Genomic DNA, 12,950 nt, shown 5'->3' on the forward strand with positions numbered 1-12,950 from the left:
GTAGATGTTTCAGAGGTGTCTATTTCTCCAGCCGCATGGCCGGGGCTCAGCTCAGGAACGCCGCAGTCACGGGACCCAAGGGTCCTTGGCCACACCAGGGAACACAAACCAACCAATGGGAAATGAGACTGACCAGGGGCAGGGAAACCCCGTGCCTCCCCCCCAGGGCCCCTCTCCCAGGGCTCCATGGCAGGGGGAGGGACCCCAACATCTCACCCGTTTTATTTTAATAAAAGGAGAATGAAAACAACTGGATAAACATAACAAGAACAGTTTCAAGACAAAACAAGCCACCCTCCTGAGTCTTTAAATGTCCAAACAGATTCTGTGGAACATCTTAGGGCTGACAGAAGGGAGACAGAACTCTCTGGGCATGCTTTGTGGGGAAACTGAGGCAGGAGAGGGTTTAATTTCTTCCCTCCCCCTTTTCATCCCCCCCTCGGCATCGGAGAGGAATTGTAGGGAAATGGAATTGTATAGGGAAGCCATGGGGTGAAAAACAGATTAGGAATAAACTGGGGATAGGGTAAACTTAGGAAAGGGTTCATATTGGGTATAGAGTAAAAGGGGAAAGTAGGCTGTGGGTAGGGAAATTTCTGGGATGGATATTGTTTATAATTTTGTGCATAACGGCTGCCTTTGACTGGAATACCTCCAGGCCCAGTAACATTTGCTGCTTGTAAACCCTTCTTTCCTTGCACTATATCAAATTGTACAACTTCCCCATCTCCTACACTTTGCAGGTAATTTTTAGGGTTATTCCTTTTAATGGCAGTTCTATGGATGAATAGATCTCCCCCTGTATCATCTCGTGTTATAAATCCATAGTTGTTTTTTACATTGTACCATTTCACAGTTCCTGTGACTTTCGTGGCTACAACTCCTCCTATCACGTGCTTGCGTGTTTGTCGTGGCTGCTGGTTCCGCGTGGCCGCCGCCTCGCCAACTCCGACGTCTCAGCCGGGCCCCCGCATTGCGGCTGCTCCGCGCCCTCCGAGGGGCGCTGCTCTGGCGCGTGTCTGGGCTCTGCGCTGCCCCGCGTTGCCATCCCCGCTGGCTCCGTGCCCTGTGAGCGGTTCTGCTCCGCAAACTCCACGCTGCTTTGAGTGTGGCCCCGTTTCGGCTCGGCGCTGTGCTGCGCGGCTTCTCGTGTCGCTGTGGAAACTGCCACTTCTCCCTCCGCAAGGCTCTCCGAGCCAGTCGCTCAGAGCGGCCTGCCACGCCGATGCCCGGTTCCTGGCTGCTCGTGGCCCACGACACCCGCGGCGCCTGCGGCATCGCTCTCTCACTCGCGGTCGCGTGGCCGGGGACCCCGAGACAGGGATGGGGTCTGCCATAAGGCACGCGCTCCCGAGGGGGCCGGGCGCATCCAGCACAGGCACCTCCACCGGCATGGCTGCAGTCATGTGCTCCCGGGATGGCGGCCGTGCGGCCTCGGCCACAGGATAAGTATGATCTTCTGCTTTAGGGGTAATGGGACGATACAAATGCTCCTCAAGAGCTTCCCTGATTATAAGGTATGCACAGAAAGCTTCTCTTTGATCCCTTACTTTATCCCATATCTCGTCCCAGAAACACCCCTCACAAGATTCAGGAGGTTCGATATCAAAAAGTAAGTCTCGAGAAATATAGGAGAACCTTTTGAAAAGTCAGATGAAAAAATGTTCTAGATCTCCCGGTTGCATTACTTTTTTGTTTTATTGTTCAAGGATTCCTTTTACTTCTAGATACATTTTTTTCTGTGGCTCAGAGAGCCCCATTTCCCACGATTCTTCCATAGTCCAGAGAGAATATCCAAACCAAGATGGGAAGAGAGAGGTCTAGAGTGGTTATTTTACTCACGAATCTTCCTCAGGGATCGGTATCTTGCTCGCATTCCTCCACCAGTTTGTTACAGCGGGGATTACTGTAACAAGCATATATCAAACCAGGAGTCCCGTGGAAAGGAAGTATATATGGACAGATTCGTGGTAGATGTTTCAGAGGTGTTTATTTCTCCAGCCACATGGCCGGGCTCTCCTCAGGAACCCTCCAGTCACGGGACCCCAGGGACCTTGGCCACCGGGGAACACAAACCAACCAATCGGGAAATGAGGCTGACCAGGGGCAGGGAAACCCTGTGTCTCCCCCCCAGGGCCCATCTCCCAGGGCTCCATGGCGGGGGGGGAGACCCCAACAGGTATTGAAGGTCTTTTAATATAAACACTCACACCTGCTCTCTGGCTATGTTGCATGGCCTGAACAGTGGAGACGAATTGAACTGACTCCAGGACCTAACACAAAACTCTGTTTCTCATTCCCAAACATTTAACATAATGGGGAAAATTATTCCTACTTTTCTGAAGTAAGTGGAGTATAACAAGGAACTAATGCTACTAAGCAAAAATAGAGAATTTTTAAAAACATGCTATTATTCCGTGATAAGCTCTCTACTTAGCACCATTCAGAGGTAGTGCACATATGCAGCATTATTTAGAAAATGTAAGCAATATAATATAAACATTGCTTTGTAGAGTCGTGTTCATTCTCTGAAAAAAATCAATGTACAGCTGTGCACTTAACTGGCATGTCCAGTTACTGACACTGAACTACATGCATTTAGATGGAGTTTCTTGATGGTTGATTGTGTTTTTTTTAAATTGTCTTTCAACACTCAGACCTAATCTCTAATCAGATTTATATTTGGCCTCAAGATCCAAGATTTCTGTAATCAACTAAATTAAGTGGTTTGATCAACATCCACAGTTCTGCAGAGTTAAGGTCTGCAGCAGTTTTCCATTCCTTTTTCCATGCAGTATTTCTGAAAAAGGCTTTGATTTTGGCTTTGAAATGAACCTCCTAATGAATACAATGTTCAGAGAGCATTGTTCAGTAGCCACTTCAGTACAGAATATAAAAGATGAAAAAAAAAATTGAGGTTTACCCCCTTACTAAAGATAAATATGAAGTTAGTCCTTAACCAGTAGAAAAATGAGCAGAAATCAGAAACCTTCCACAACTGACAACTGAAAAGACACAGCCCAAAATATTAATCTTTAATTGACACATTGTTGCATGGTTTTCTTTAAAGGGATTATCCTGGAAATGCTACCAATAGCATTAAAAGATACTTGTGTTGCATATGGTTTAGTCCTTTATATATTTATTATACCTGAAAAATTATTTTCTAAGAGATCTTAAAAGAGCACTTCTACATTATCAGTCCATTTTGTTCTCCTCTTTCCTGGATATATTAGGCAGGAAAAGGAATTCCCAGTTTGTAAGAAAAACAGATTAATTAACATATTTTACTTACTCCACATAGAAAAATACATTTTCTGGATCTTTGAGGCATATGGATTATGAATAAGTCACAGTAAAGAGTAAAGGTACATTCTCCAGAGAACAGCAAGGTAAAAGGTGTATTTTTTATTTTTCTTATTGATTTTTTTGCATTTTTGTTAGTTTTTTAGTAATTATTTTATTTTTACATGACTGTAGTTGCCATTTAACAAGTTACACATGATGTGACTGCTCTTCTGTGCAAGTTCACAGTCATGTTTTCAGGCTATAGCACTCAACACTATTTTCTGGTATACATATTCCCATAGTTTCAGCAAAAGTAGATAAAATGCACAATACCCATCTCTGGGAAATGTTTCAAACAGGCAAACTTTTATCTTAAACCAGAAGTGGAGAGGATACAGTAGGTATAGCCACCTAAGTATGAACTTTGGGTTGCAATTTCTAAATACTCACCTACTGTAAATAAACATTAAAAATATTCTTAGCAATAGGATTTTATTTATATGTGCACGTATGTCCACCTTATCCCATGTTTATGTTTGACAACTATTTGGGAATTCAAAGGTGCAGCCCTCAGTAACTGTATTATTTTAAAAAAGGAAAGGAAGCATATCTATTGAGAAAAAAATTCTCAAATATCAATTTCCAATTTTAAATTTAATTTCATTAGGAAAATATTAAAAATGTGGACATCTAAAATTTTCCATGTTCTGTACATACATACGTGTGTACGTATACATAGAAATACTAATGCACCGCACATATTCACAAAATTTAAGTGAAATATTTCTGTCCAGTATTTTCCCACATGTAAATGACAACATATAATTAAAAATTGAAATAATAATATCATTAAAAATAATATTACATTTAGTCTGTCATCAACTTTCTGTGGTTTTATTCATTCTTCATCCTTATTATGTCCACTGAGAATTAACAGGACAGATTCTCCTTGTACTTCCACGGCTGTTATGCCAACTGAATGTTGCTGACATCACTTCAAGAACACATCTGTTTTACAGTAGTGCAAGTGACAGGAAAATCAGGCCCAAACATCCCCATGTAAATTAAAAACTAGTTGTATCTGCTCATCTGGACCACCATCTAAAATCCATCAAATGAAAAACATGTATCTCACCACAAAGTTTTCAACAATGAACCAAGCTCCTCCACCCCTTTAATAAATAAAGTAGTTGAGAAAATACCCTAAAAATATGGAGAAAAAGTAAACATTGTGTACATTGCATACAGTATAATACATCATGGTTTAGCATTTGCCTTAAACCATTTTCCTGACTAGTCAGAGGGCACCTGATAAATTACTGGTAAAGAAAAAAAACCCCAGTATTTTAGAAATAAAGCATGCATTTCTGATATAAATGAGAACTTGTGTGCATTATATTGTATATACACACAGTACATACATTAAAAAAACCCTTATATTTTCTAGTTTTAAATAGCAATCTCTAAGTGGAGAAAACTATGTTGTATAAATTTAATAAGCAACTAGATTTCATGTTTAACTTTCAAATTAATTTAGGGAGCAAACAAAGGTCAGCGCATCTTTCAACTTTGAAGTCTGACAGTCATTCATACATTTTAAAAAAGCCCTCTTCAACATTACAAGCAATTTATGTCAAGAAAGTACTTTGATGCAAGAAACATGACACCTGGCTTACCTTTCAAAGTGGTTTTTTTTAAAGAAATCTATTATATAAAGAAATGCATGTTTGTCAAAACTGTTCAAATTACATCAAAACAACTTTAAAACCTGCTCACTGAGGAGAATTGATTTCCCGCTTTTAAACATTTAGTTAACACTTCAGAATACTGACTGGTGTAGTTTGGATAACGATGTGATATAAAGGCCCATAAAAGAGTAAACATGTCTACATTTCAATTTGTTATGACAACAGAACTTCTAGAAACAGTTTTCTTGCCTGGAAAAGTTCAGTGTACGAGTAATCCCTTGCAGTAGATCTGTGCCCTTAATGCAATCTGTAATAAACAATGCTCCCCATAAGTCATTATTCAAAAAACCTGAAATTTATGTGACATGCTGGAAAACTCTCTTGCAGAACAGGTTAATTGAACATAGATAGTCGATACATGTATCATGGCCAGAAAACAAACAACTGGCTATTTCTTGTTATCTGTACATGTCAAATTTTATATTTAGAATTCTCAGGGGGTTTTTGACTTTTTCCTGGGGGACTCACCTGCCATCATTGGTTGGCTTCAAAATATAGTTAAGTGGAAGATAGTATCTCACTCTAATTACATATAATTCATATGAAAAAGTAAACCTTACATTGGATAATATTGCAGAACACCAAAGTAAGCTCCATAAAAAAATACAGTATCTTCCAGCATATATATAAACAAGTATATAAACAAGAAAAACCCAAGAAAAAACTAACCAAACAAACAACCAACCAGCTAACCAAAAAACCCCAAAAGGAAGAACTTTATACAAGCAGTTATAGCAATTTTTTTTTTTCAGTTAAAGATGCAACTCTCTCTCACTCCTGGCAAGAATAAATTGGTAACGGCATTGCTAATCCACAGTGGAAAGTATCCTGAGAAATTATTAAGGACAATAAAATACAGGGCTGTCATCACTAAGTTCTTGCACAAAACACAGCAATTAAATATCTTAAATAAATAAAATGGCAGATAACCTATACTGTACCTATCACAAAAAAAGAGGTTTGACCTGTTACGCTACTAATTCTTCCATCACTGATAATTAGAAAAGGATTGCATTCCGTTACTGTTATCTTTTAAGTTATCTATGGCCAATAATGTACAAGGAGGTAATTTGTAATTCAAGTTTGTTGTTTTTTTTTCTTTGACTAACTACAAACTGAGTTCTAAATTTTACATTTAAATATGACTCAAATTTAAAACAAGCCCTCTCAGAGGAGCATTTTCTAATTTTGTGCAATTTTGATGCAGAGCCCATCATAGTCCTATGAAGAGAGACAGTGCATCTTTAACCTGATTGGCACTGAAATCCCATTTTCTTTAGCTGCATTCTGTTAGCTTGGCCAAATTATCTCGTAATTCTGTTAGTTCAAATATTTTTCCATCAAGAATTTCTAAAAGTGTCTTCAAGTTATTGCGAAAAGTTTCTTGCTCATTCTGACTTTTCTCCAGACGTTGCTCTAGATCAGACAGCTGGTCTTCCAGGTCTTTGTTTCGAATTTCTACTTCCTTCAGAGAAAATACATAAAAAGTTAATGTGTTGTTTGCAAACAGAAAACAGTATAACCTCCTGCTGGTATTCATGTGTTATTTTTGTCAACTGGTTTTTGAAACAATTTGTGACTGTCACCCTTTTCAGTTTCACTAAGACAAAACCAGAATCCAAATTGTTATTAAGATTCTGTATGTGCTATGGTTTTCTCCATTTTTTTCAGCAATTCATCTGAAGGACAGAAACTTTTGAACAGGGATAAAATTTAATCGGTGCAAAATGGATGTGATGATATTCAGCTATCAATTCTATCATTCAGAAATATGCCACCTACTAAAAAAAGCTTCTCAAAGGTTTACCTAAGTTCAAGTATTCTCGTATTTAGACTACATGAATTGCTCAAGTACACAGTCCTCATTAAATGGTCCCATATAGAAGCTCATGAAGAATACTGCTTTATAGATGCAGGAATACTACCTTACTCCTGTCCCACAATACAGTCCTTTTCACTCTGAAAATTAAGACTAAAACATAAACTAGCAAGACTGATGTCAAAGTGAAATCGATTGCAACAAATTTAAAGCAGCAAGTGCAAGCTGAATGTCTTGTCTCATTGCATTGTGCCTCAGAGCTCCCACGTGCAAGCTCTGCAGTAGTGCAGCTGTGAGAGCAGGGAAAGCACACAAGCCACTAGTGCTGTACAGACAAGCTCTTCCTGTTCACTGGGTAGAAAGGCGAAGTAGCATCATGTTACACATAGCTGAGGGGATCTGACCCTAAGCAACCTCAGCTCTCATTCATAAGGAAGAAAAGCCCGCTTGAACCAGCCAGTAGGAGGGGAGAGCTGCCTCCAGGGACTCCTAACTAGTTTGGCTTGCACATGATGGGAGGGAGGTCAAAGCTTCTCTCTGCTTTGTCCAAAACAGTCTTTTATCAAATTACTAATGTAGCGGCCATGTGGGTCTGGAATAGCATATTGTTGTTATTTGTCTCATTCATTGTGTGTCTCAAATCCATGCTGAATTTCATAATTTCAACTATGAAAAATACTCTCATAGGGACAGCATATTTAGTATATCATGCACCCTGCACAGTCATTCTCTGGAAATATGCATAGTGAAATTATATTTACATACATTAACATTTTTAAACACCACTTACCTTTACAGTGGCTTTGGGTCACAAAGCTTTAACGGGCCTGCTCTGAGTTTTTACAGCAACTAGTTTCACATAGCCATAGGTTGGACAATTTGGCAGCAGTCATTCCTCCCAGCATGAGCTTTCTTTCTGCCCTCCCACTCTCCCACTACAATTTTTACAATTCTTCTGTCTCCCTCAAAGCTAATGAATACATTCATGTTTACATTGAGGAGATCTCGGCTAACCATAAGAAACAACCTGAGCCATATAGAATATGTATTTGGGCAGTCAAGGGTAAGAGGTATAAAATGGCAGCTTTGTGTCAGTCTGTCGCCTTTCCATCTGTGAGGCATGTGATGGCAGCTGCACCCCTGGCCAGAGGATGGATGGGTGTCAGCTCCCAGTCTCTGAAGGGGGAAAAACCCAGTGGCGGTGCAGGTGGAGAAGGCAGAGCCTCAGGGACCTGATCTCATAGCTGCAATTGCTTGTGCATTCAAGGGTGTCTTGGGGTGACTTTATGATGTGTATCACCTATCGCTGCCCCATGCCCAGAAATTAATTTTGTGCTTTTCTGTGCCTTTAAACTGAGCCTGAGAGGGGGAAGAGCAAAAACTTTTAAAAGCAGTTTGTTTCAAGGACACTGAGATAGAGACGGCTCTCTGCGTTCAGCTGCGGCAGCAAGCGAGAGCAGAGGGAAGCACCCTGCTTGCTCTTCAGCCAGCTTTCGGCCTTTTTTTCCCAGCCAGTTTTTTCCAGCTCCTTTTTCCCTGGAAGGAGACAGTGAGTTGAACTTTGTTTTCCTGGAACTTCGGCTTTTTTTTCTTTTCTTCTTCTTTTCTAGACTGTTTCAACATCAGAGCACATCGGGAGGATTTTTTCATCAAGGCCCCGGAGGAGGGCCCACCCCATCCCAGCTCCGAGGAGGAGGGGAGAGGCTACCTACGGAAGGACTCTGAAATTTTCCCAGGTTTTCTCTCCACAGCAAGAGGTTTTATTATTTAGCATTATTATCCTTTTCCAGCGTGTTCGTTAAATAAATAGTTTTTCTCTCTTTCACTTTCCTTAGAGGAAAATTTATTTTTTCCTGAACCTGGTGGGGGAGGGATGGTTTTAACCTGCCTTCTATCAGAGGATATTTTCCTCCAAATTTGTCCAAACTGGCACAAAGGGTTACATCCAAGCTGAAATGGAATACCTCCCTTACTTCTTGTTTGTAAATGAGCAAATGTGGATACAAAAATGCTGCTAGCAAGGATTTTCTTGCTATTTTCTAAGTCCGTGAGATACTTTTCTCTCTCACAGAAGAGGTAGCAGAGTTATATAAACAACCAAACACCTGCAACCTTGAAAAGTCTTGTTTATAGTATAGTAGAAAAATATTTTGACAATGGATGTTTTAGGATTTTAGCCAATCACTCCAAGGGGTGGCTGATCCTTTGTCCAATTAGACTATGAAGAAAAAGTCTATAAAAGAGTTTGTAAAATAATTAAATAAATCAATCTTGCTGCACAATTCCTGCTTGCTGGATCTTCTCTCCTTCTCCTCCCTGTGGCTGTGGGACACGGTGATATACCCTAGGGCCTAGGCCTGTGGTAATAAGCAAATAGCCAAAAATTACAGATTTTTGGCCACTTGTTTTAGACAGTGCAGATGAAAGCAGGAATCATCCCTTCATGCCAGGATCAAGAGAAGAATTAATCTGTTTAACACTGAGTAATTGTAGCGGGTTGAGTTCGAAACCAGGCAGAAACACCAATTAAATGTAGTGGTTTTGGTTCAAAATATTCATTACTTACTTATTTTCCTTCTGTGAGATAAGAATTAGGAGAAAGGCAAAGCAGGCACAAACCTTAAACAGTTGCAGTACAATGAAAGAGTTTTATTACTAATAGAATTAAAAGTAAAGAGAAAATAAAAAAACAAAATTAAAGCAAAACCCCCCCCCCCCCCCCCCCGCACTTCTCTCCTTTTACCCAGCTCACACAAGGGATAACAGAACATGGGATGTTAGTCAGTGTTCCAGTTCTTGAAAAGTCTCTCTCTTATGCTTAAGGAAAAAAGGGTTTTCCTTCAATTACACGTGGTTCCCAAACTGCCACTAACAGCAGATCCGCCCGGAAACAAACAATCTGCTGGGTGTAGAACATCTCTCCCATGAAAAATCTCACAGTTCCTTCACACTGCAAAACATGGGCCATCACATGGGGTTATTAATCGTTTTAAGGATAAGTTATTTTGGCCTGCACACAAAGGCTTTTCTTCGCCACAAGTCTCTAACAGCCTCTTACTACTTCTATATAGCCTGGCATAGGCACTCTTCACAATCTTCACAGGCCACACGACGATTCTCCATCCCCCCATGTTCTTCAAATGGATTAAAGAGACAAACAGTTTGTGGTATTACAGTTTCTTACCACGGCATGCAAGAAGGTTTCTTTTAAGCTGCGCGCCAGAATTGCGGCGCCGCCCTCTTTTCTCCCGTCGCCATGCTCAGCTCCGTCCCACGTGACTCACTTCTCTTTCTCCCTGACTCTGAAGCCACCATGTTGAAGGGTGTTCTTGTTCAGGCTTTACGGTGGGGAAAAAGCCTCGCTCCCTCTGTGCTGCTGGCTGTGTGGTGTCCTCTTCAGTTCAGCACGAAGTGTGCTGGCTGCAGACAGGAGGCTCTGCCGGCTCCCGTTGACTCCGCCGGCTCCGCATGGAGAGGAGAGGGACCCGCCTGTCCCCAGAAGCTGCGCTGGATGGGTTTAGCTGTGGCAGTCCATGGCTGGTTTTAGCTGCCTGCGGCTCTGGGACAGTCCCCCCGCAGTGATCCAGGGTCCATGCCGCAGTGTTGGGAAAGGGGGAAAGGGGCAGTGGCCCCGGCCCAGCCCTGTGGGGCCGGGAGGCTCGGAGCCCCCCCCACCTTCCAGCAGGCCACCTCCGACAAAAGGGGAAGTCCCGCCTTTCTGTGCGGTTTAAGTATGTAAATTGTGAGAAGCGTAATTGGTCTTAAAGGCTGTCCATCAACTCAGGGTCAACCCAATACAGTAATATAGGTGCCAAAGCATTAAAGGAAGGCAACTGAAAAGAGCATTTGTAGAAACAATATAAATTAAAATACATACATGCTTATGTAAGGACTAACTACCCCACCATTACTATAGACGAATAAGCTAACTAATCATAATCCAGTCCATACACTCTGCAGACTCTCCTTCATTGTGTCTACTCCTGCCCTCCAAATAATACCAAGTACTACCCAGTATAAATGACAGGTTCAAGACCCTCTGAGACTGAGTGACTACAGTACAGGAAGAAAAGGGAAATTCAGGGTCCTCTCAGCTCTGCAGGAATGACACAGTTGTTTCTTTAGCTCACACCAAATCAATTGCTGTTTTTCCCCATTAGTTCATGCTTCCTGCTTCTCCTGTAACTGCTCCTCCTCTACTCACCAAATGTGTGTGCTCTAGGAAGTCTCCTTGACACTGCTCTTACCCCAGAGATAACTAATTTTGGTAAGTAGGAAAGCCAGTGATGGAAGGGATCACTTTGGAAAAAACCCCATTGTCTCCTCTCTCCGGGGAGACCTTCTAGCAGCCTTCCAGTACCTAAAGGGGGCCTACAAGAAAGCTGGAGAGGGACTTTTCACAAGGGCATGTGTGGGACAAGGGGGAATGGCTTTAAACTGAAAGAGGGTAGGGTTAGATTAGATATCAGGAAGAAATTCTTTGCTGGGAGGGTGGTGAGGCACTGGAACAGGTTGCCCAGAGAAGTTGTGGATGCCCCATCCCTGGAGGTGTTCAAGGCCATGTTGGATGGAGCTCTGAACAACTTGATCTAGTGGAAGGTGTCCCTGCCCGTGGTAGGGGGGTTGGAACTAGATGATCTTTAAGGTCCCTTCCAACCCAAACCATTCTATGATTCTATATGATTTTGTTTCATGAGATCTGGGACTGAAGAGTAGCCCATTGGCCTGTACCTAGCACTGAACATTATCTTTTAGGCCCTCCTCAGATGCTCTTTAACTGAGTAATTGTTCTGCTGTGAGCTGTTAGGTGGGAGCACCCAGGTAAAACCAAAAGCTTTATGTAAGATGTATGAACTTCTATCTATATTCAGCATAAGGTGTTTCCCTTTAACTCTCCATTGTTATTCCTCTCTTCAAATCAGGAGTTCCCTTACTTTGTTTAAACTTCCAGCTTGTGTACTTTATTTATATTCCATTGTTGATATCTCTTTCCTAATCCATATACATTTACCTTCCCCAAATGCTTCCTCAGATATACTTTCTCGCATACTTCCTTCTGTTTTATTTTCCCTAATCTGTACTTAACACCTTTAATAACTTATGGGAAGCAAAAATAACTGAAATATGCCATGATCTGTTGCTTTTAATTTCTGGAAAACACTTCTTCCCAAATTTTACATTTGATCCTTACACGTGCTTACTGTAGATTAGTATTACTATTTTTTGCAATAGTATTGCATTACAAGTTCATGTCCAGTTTCCTATTACAAGTCAGTGTACCTCAAAATTGTTATTTCTTGATGGGGAGACATGTCCATATGATATAATCTATTGCCCTAGTTGTGTCATTTAACTTTATTTGCAATTAATCTCATCTAACAATAAACTAACTCTTGTGATACATTCAGGCCCTTTATAAGTTTTATTTTACACTGGTTTTTCAATATTTTCTTACAGCAAGGACAGTAATTTGTCATACATTGTTTTGGTTTAGAAAAGAAATAAATTATTAACACATTTGTTGTTTGCACTGTAATAATATTTTGTGGAATTCAGTGCAAGCATACAAATAAAATATTCAAACCATACACAACAGCTATATTTAGGAATCAACTACAGTAATAAAGGTATCATGACTTACTGTGAGAATCACACTGATGATGACTCATTAATAAGTCTTCTCTAGATTGCTAATGAAATTATTAAGTAAAAGGGCCCTAATACACTTCATAGTGATAGCACTGGAATTTGTCAAAGATGGATTTCTAATTAATTCCCTGATATGAGTGTGTCAGAAATGTAACACACCTTGAAATAATAATTTCTTTGCATAGAGTTTTTCATACAGGCTATATTAAAAATATTTTAGAGTTACATGATCCATCTGCAAACACAAGAGGAAAAAATAAAGCAGAAGAAAAAAGTGAGAAAACCAGATATGGACTCTAGAGACAAACACCCTGAAAACAGATGATGAGTCAACTAAGTGAACAGATATGAGATTGTTAGTCTGGAGCTGCAGAAGAAAACACCGTTTTTCCAATGTCACAGATGTAGGGTGAAGTGGCTCAGAGAAAGCCAGTATTATCAAAGCA

The 12,950-nt window shown here is 40.7% G+C and overlaps 1 protein-coding gene across 1 annotated transcript in view; it reads right to left on the bottom strand.

Moving 5' to 3' along the window:
• Positions 1 to 6,312: 6,312 nt before the first annotated feature.
• LOC116437360 (homer protein homolog 1-like) overlaps positions 6,313 to 12,950 on the bottom strand; it is a 285,610-nt gene continuing 278,972 nt past the window's right edge. Inside the window, exon 9 of the mRNA XM_032095030.1 lies at positions 6,313 to 6,501. Coding sequence (XP_031950921.1) covers positions 6,313 to 6,501 — 189 coding nt within the window. The remainder of the gene's footprint in view (positions 6,502 to 12,950) is intronic.

Source organism: Corvus moneduloides, chromosome W, assembly GCF_009650955.1.
Source record: "Corvus moneduloides isolate bCorMon1 chromosome W, bCorMon1.pri, whole genome shotgun sequence".
Taxonomy (NCBI): domain Eukaryota; kingdom Metazoa; phylum Chordata; class Aves; order Passeriformes; family Corvidae; genus Corvus; species Corvus moneduloides.